General features: G+C 43.3%; 1 protein-coding gene across 1 annotated transcript in view; it reads right to left on the bottom strand.

The window, feature by feature from the left end:
• The window catches only part of galns (galactosamine (N-acetyl)-6-sulfatase), a 22,118-nt gene that overhangs the window by 1,285 nt on the left and 14,486 nt on the right, over nucleotides 1-6,347 (bottom strand). Inside the window, 2 exon segments of the mRNA XM_020610998.1 lie at nucleotides 445-562; nucleotides 4,418-4,539. Coding sequence (XP_020466654.1) covers nucleotides 445-562; nucleotides 4,418-4,539 — 240 coding nt within the window.

A 6,347-nucleotide genomic window follows, 5' to 3' on the forward strand; every position in this document is an offset into this window, starting at 1 on the left:
GCGGTTCAGTCCTTGGTTCTTGGGAAGACAAAGGCACAGCTCAGTTCTGCTTTAAATAATCCTCAAACTCATATCTTCACAAAAACACAGACACCCTGTCAAGAAGCAAAGGTCCCGACAGAAGAGAATCAATTTAGCAACAGTGATTAAACAAATATCAAAATAAAATATCTGTTTAAGTGGTTCAGTTCAATCTGAGGACAGCGACTGAGCAGAGATTTCTATCACTGAGTCTCAGTTCTTTCTTATACAAACTGGCTTTATGAAGCCAGCCTCAGAGAAACAGCATCTGCTGTGAATTCAGGTCCAGTGTCTCTGGATGTAGCAGGGGAAAGTTAGCTGCTACACCCAGTGAAGCATGTTTTCACATTGTGATCATTCTTTCTGCTCGATCAATAAAAACACCAGGAAGGAAACATATTATTAATGTTATGTAAATCTCACCATCACGGCTAAGTCACACATGTTGAGCTGGGGAACGCCAGGCACCAGATTCTTCACATGCTCCTCCACGACAGGAGAGATCCTGCTCAGCACATCCTGGTACTCCTCAGTCAAAACTCTGCAAACACACAATACACATGGTCAAGCAGGGTATTACCTGCAGAAGCCCAGGCATATTTAACTTAGTGATAAATGACAGCATGTCATCAAGCTAGAATCAGCAGATCTACAGCATTTGACTAAAAAAAGAGTCAATTAAAACAGTCAAATATTTTCTGTCAGTTGACTAAATAATTAATCCACTTTTTCCATGTCTAATGTTAATCAGCCTTAATGCCTTACCGCCTGAATTAAAACCAACCATACAAATGTAAAAGATTTTCAAAAATGGCTTAAACAACACCGATGACACTGAATGAGATATTGGTCATACACATTTAAACTTACTTCTACATGCACAATATATATTAATACATCGTGCAAATCGCCATCACAGTTTGTTTTTATTCTGAATGTTTTGTTCCTTTAGTTTAGCTGTTTTACTTGCATTTTAAATGCACAGCACACACAACCACACAAATACAAACTCCGGTTAACATAATCCATAAATTTGTACCTTTTTGCCAAGGAGTGTCGCAGTGAACACACTGCATACGTGTATCCTGTAATGAAATTCCACTGTGGCCTCCAAACTTAATTCATTGTATCATTAGATCATGCTGTAGTTTACAACAACAAACCCAGAAACAGAAACACACACACACACACACACACACACACACACACACACACAAAGGCCATCCGCTCTGGCACCCTTTGGGAAAGCGCACTCAGCAGGGTGAACTATGTAACCCCTATCCCATCCCCTGTCTCTCAATTACTGCGACTGGACACCAGCGAACCCGAGCACCTCTGTGCATTATTATATTCAGTGTGTAAAACACAGGGGCCCTGAAGGCTTTCAAAGGAACGCTGCTCTCAATAGGACCTGTAGGGTTAATAGGCTGGCTGTGTGTGTGTGTGTGTACTGAGGGAGCGGGCATCTGGTGGCGTGACACACAGATAGACAAATATCAGCAGTGCAATTACACCCCTGATACAATGCCAGAAGCACCTGTGCCAGCCTTCCATCCTCCCTCCACTGCAAATCCAGCTCTCTGATTGGCCCCTGGGGAACATGTGCATGTGTGTGAGGTGAAGTGTCAATTAGAGTAATAACCCCAGGCTCTGTCCAGCTCACACCTCCCCTCCCTCCTTGGTCTCCCACAGGGCAGCAAGACATCCTCCATCAGCCAGCACCTGCTCCTTTCCTATTTCCCCTACAATTACTAGACTGGTAGTACACTGGCTGCAAATAGTCTCTCTCCTTGTGCGCCACATTTGTCATAAGCTAACTATCTGAGCACCGTGACCCTAGCTGATATGGAAAAACCGGATTCTTTGGTTAACAATCAGACATTCAGATAAAATAACTTCAGTTATCTAAAATCATAAATTCTGCTTTCGCCTGATGCGGATCAGCAAGAGGAATAATTCATTCCCCTCCTATCTCTGCCCGCTAGTGATTGTTGTGATTCATTCTGTGATAAGTGAAGCAGCTTAATAAGTAAATGTAAAGGAGATTTATCAGGCTGCTGTTAAGTATTCAATTTTCCCACACAGGTCTGCAAGCGCAGCATGCCATGTACTGAGAAACTTGCTTAAGAGCAAGTTTTCTATTGTTTTGTCTATGCATTGGAAATCTTACAGTGCAGACCTCTAAATCAGAAACTAATAATATCATTTGTTTATGCCCCCTCTGCATACAAATAATAAAAAGCCCACAGTCAGCACAGCTCATTATCATGATTATAACCCTTAGCTTACTTGTGTAGAGGCAAAATCTGGAATAATAAGCAGGCTGTATGCAAATTGAGTCTTTTGATTTATAATGTATGGCACCCAGGGGGGATGGGGGCATTGCTCAGGTGTGTCACCACTCTGATTACTGATTCATAACACTATTGCTGGAACACACACAGACATACATGCAAGCGCGCACACACACACACACACAACCACACAGTTGCAGAAGGTGGGGGAACTGAAGAGACAATCAAATACATCTGTCCTGGCTCTCCCTCTCCTCCCCTCCACCATCTTCTCCACCCCAGTGGAAATTGAGCACTTCAGTGAGGACTATTGATTGGGCACACAAGAGCTTGGTGGCAGGCAGCAGATGAGGCCAGACGGTGCACGGTTGCCTGCAGTGTTAAGGCTGAAACTACACTCTGGATGATCGGGGCTCTGGGGACATAAGCTGAGGTAGGTGGTGAGAAAGTGTGCTGTGTTAACCTGAAGGTCTTAGGCCACAGATATGGAGGGCAAAGTGAAAAGTGGAAGGCAGGTAAAGGCTTTGGACAAATCCGATGTGGATCCAACCTCACTGAGCTAGTTAGATGCAGACCTGGTTGGGTATGCGTTGCAGCCTAGACAGGTGGACCACCAATACGGGCCTTGTCATCCTCTAACTCAACTGTATGACTCACATTTGTCTGAAACAGTGGCAGCCTGGCCTGTGCTCGTGGCCTTTGGTTATCGTACTATAGAAAAACAATGAGAAATGAACAGTGACTGTACTTTAGTTCCCAAATTCTTTCCTAGATTCCATAATTATAATAGACACTTTTTCTGGGTGAAAGCTTTGAATTGGGGATTGTGTGTGTGTGTGTGTGTGTGTGTGTGTGCTCTTTGCTATATCACAGCCTGTGACAGTAGTGAAGGTATGTGTTCAGACAGGCCCTACATCATCTTAAGTGGCTCTTTAGGTGCCGACAGAGATTAATGATGGCCAGGCAGCCAGTCCAGCTGGGGGACCGAGGAGCACACAGACAAAATGCACACATACACATGTGTACACACAGACACACAAATTTAACTAGGATGGAGGAGAACGGTCCCAGTGGATGCAGAGGGACAGCAGCTGAATGGTGAGAAGAGAGCGCAGGCGCACAGCAGTAGGATGGGAGAGAGAAGCAACAAGAGAAGCGGTGAGACAAAAGTTTGGAAAGAAAGTGGAATAAATAGTGCAGTTTTGGTTTGTGTATGTATGCGCGCACGCTGCAATCAGCATGACACACGGCTGCATATTGATTGGTTTTTGCTTTTTTATTCCTCCAAGTGAATAGCAAGGCTAAAAGGTGGGCAAATGAAAAACAACATCAATATTTTATCATCTAATTTCACTTCAGAACTGAAAGGAGTTCGAGTGGGAGGCAAAGAAGAGCAAAATATGAGAGGCAGAGCTGCAAGAAAAGAAAGGTCAACTGAGGAGGTTTTATGGCAGGAGAGAGCCAAAGACAACACTGTGCACAAAACAACCAGAGCAATTTTGAGATTACCTTTATGCATTACCATAGTTGTGGTGCCCTTTTTCCTAATAGATCACATAACTATTTAACATTCACACTATGCTGTAGAAGAAAGTGCTCATCTATCTTTGCCTTATTTAAGAATAATAGGCTTAGTTCATCCTTGGCTACCAGTGTCCTCTGGCGTCGCTCTCTCCTCTCCACGTTTAACTCTCCTCTAAGCTGAGGCGGTGACATACAAAAACTCCCTTAAACAGCACTCGCTCTCAATTTAGACCTCAACAATTTATCTTGCAATTTTAACCTGCAGCGCTACACTGGAGGGTTGAGGGCCAGAGCTGTTTGCAATCACAAAGAGAAGGGTGTAATCAGGTGTGCTCTGGCTGAGCGGATCAATCCACTGCATTCTTTCTCTTGCCACTGAATCAGCACTGATCTCATACATATTCTTTCCGACCAACAGGTGAACGACCTTCCTATTGTCACCCCTCTCCCCTTCATTTCTGAACATCTCTTCTCTTGTTCCTGACCGACTCCCCTCGCTCGCTCCTGTTCCTCTCATCTCTTCTGTTCCTCTCCTAGAAATCAGCTGGACACAGATTTGAAATTTTCAGGCAACTGACCTGATTGGGAACTTTTCCCCAGGATCCCGTCCCAGGTGGAAAATGATTGGCTGCAGTGTGTGCTCCTTCTGGATGTGAGTGGTCACACCAGGGACTTCTTGACCTGGACAGAAGTTTATACCCTGAAAGAGAAGAACAGCCACACACAGCTGTCAATATATTTTTGTAATTTGAAGCAAATCTTAAGACTGGCTAATGGTCATGACAAAAAACTGGAGGTAGACATGGTGTGAAACCAAATGTGCACACTTCAAAATCTACTGACTAGCTAGGGGCCTTACTCTTTGCCTAAGTTGCAAGTTAAAGACTTTGCCTTGACTACATCATAAAATCTGAGTACATGTTTGAAAAAAAAAAGCTCTGAGCTTCATCATTTTTAATGGTCCAATAATGGAATTGTTTATATTTTAGTTGAAATGCATTTTGCTCTGTTTATTACACTCTTTAAACCTCTGTATGAAACTCAGCTGAAGAGATCTGACTGTTTAGATGTCAGCTGTGAGCTTGATGCTTAATGTTACTGTAGTTTGGTCTACATGCGTGTCGTCTTCCAATTGGTGTTACAGTACCTATGCACTTACTGTTGGTACATGAAGGGGTTCAAGCCATTTGCAAAACAGAGCATTTTGCTGCCTTCTTCTCCACACCTTCGTTCCTGCTCCCTGACTAAACTCTCGTGAGCCTAGCAGTGTTTGTAGCCTGACTGAGTCACACCCACTCCTCCAGAATCCCCAGGAGATCTGCCCCCTCCTTCAATGCACACACACAGTCATGTTTCCTCAATGGTAATCACAACTTGCTTAACCCTAAGCCTCTTAAATTTAATAATGTATGTTTAGGGGACATACTTTTTGTCCCCAGAAGGAAGTTGAGTCCCCACAGTGTGACTCAATGTGAACTGATTTACTGTATGCCCCTACAACATAATACCAGCCCCCCCACACACTTTTTGATGAGCACAACTACTATTGTCAAAGCATTCACCTATAAGACACTGTTGGTGCCCCCCTCTGAGATAGAGAAACCTGATAGGTAACCCTGCCCTGCAGAGCCTTCTCTGATCCAGACCTGCTCTTGCTTTTGATGCCAGCAGCTTAGAAAGCAGGAAAAAAAAAACCACAGCTGAGCAGCAAAAGGGTCTACTGTGTACTCTGTATCTTTCTGACTGCCTCTTGTACCCAAGACATAACAGCAAGGGCTCCATATCTTGTCTGACATGAATGGTACAGTATACAGGATAAAAGGTTGCTTTCAAAATGGAGCTGAGCAGTCACTCTTACAAGATAAGGTGCAGGAGCATACATGGGTGGCATGATGGTTTTTGGTAAAGGCAATGTTTTGTGTCTATCCTGGATTAAAATGTCTGATTTGGAATGGGAACAATCACTCACTGTAGAATGTGGCTAAATGGGAAATTACTACATGCATTCAACGAGGAACTGCACTTGTACATGAATGTTTTCCTCCACGCCATATATATACAGTGCCTTGCGAAAGTATTCGGCCCCCTTGAACTTTGCGACCTTTTGCCACATTTCAGGCTTCAAACATAAAGATATAAAACTGTAATTTTTGTGAAGAATCAACAACAAGTGGGACACAATCATGAAGTGGAACGAAATTTATTGGATATTTCAAACTTTTTTAACAAATAAAACACTGAAAAATTGGGCGTGCAAAATTATTCAGCCCCTTTACTTTCAGTGCAGCAAACTCTCTCCAGAAGTTCAGTGAGGATCTCTGAATGATCCAATGTTGACCTAAATGACTAATAATGATAAATAGAATCCACCTGTGTGTAATCAAGTCTCCATATAAATGCACCTGCACTGTGATAGTCTCAGAGCTCCGTTTAAAGCGCAGAGAGCATCATGAAGAACAAAGAACACACCAGGCAGGTCCGAGATACTGTTGTGGAGAAGTTTAAAGC

Source organism: Monopterus albus, unplaced genomic scaffold (genome assembly GCF_001952655.1).
Source record: "Monopterus albus unplaced genomic scaffold, M_albus_1.0 scaffold4.1, whole genome shotgun sequence".
Taxonomy (NCBI): domain Eukaryota; kingdom Metazoa; phylum Chordata; class Actinopteri; order Synbranchiformes; family Synbranchidae; genus Monopterus; species Monopterus albus.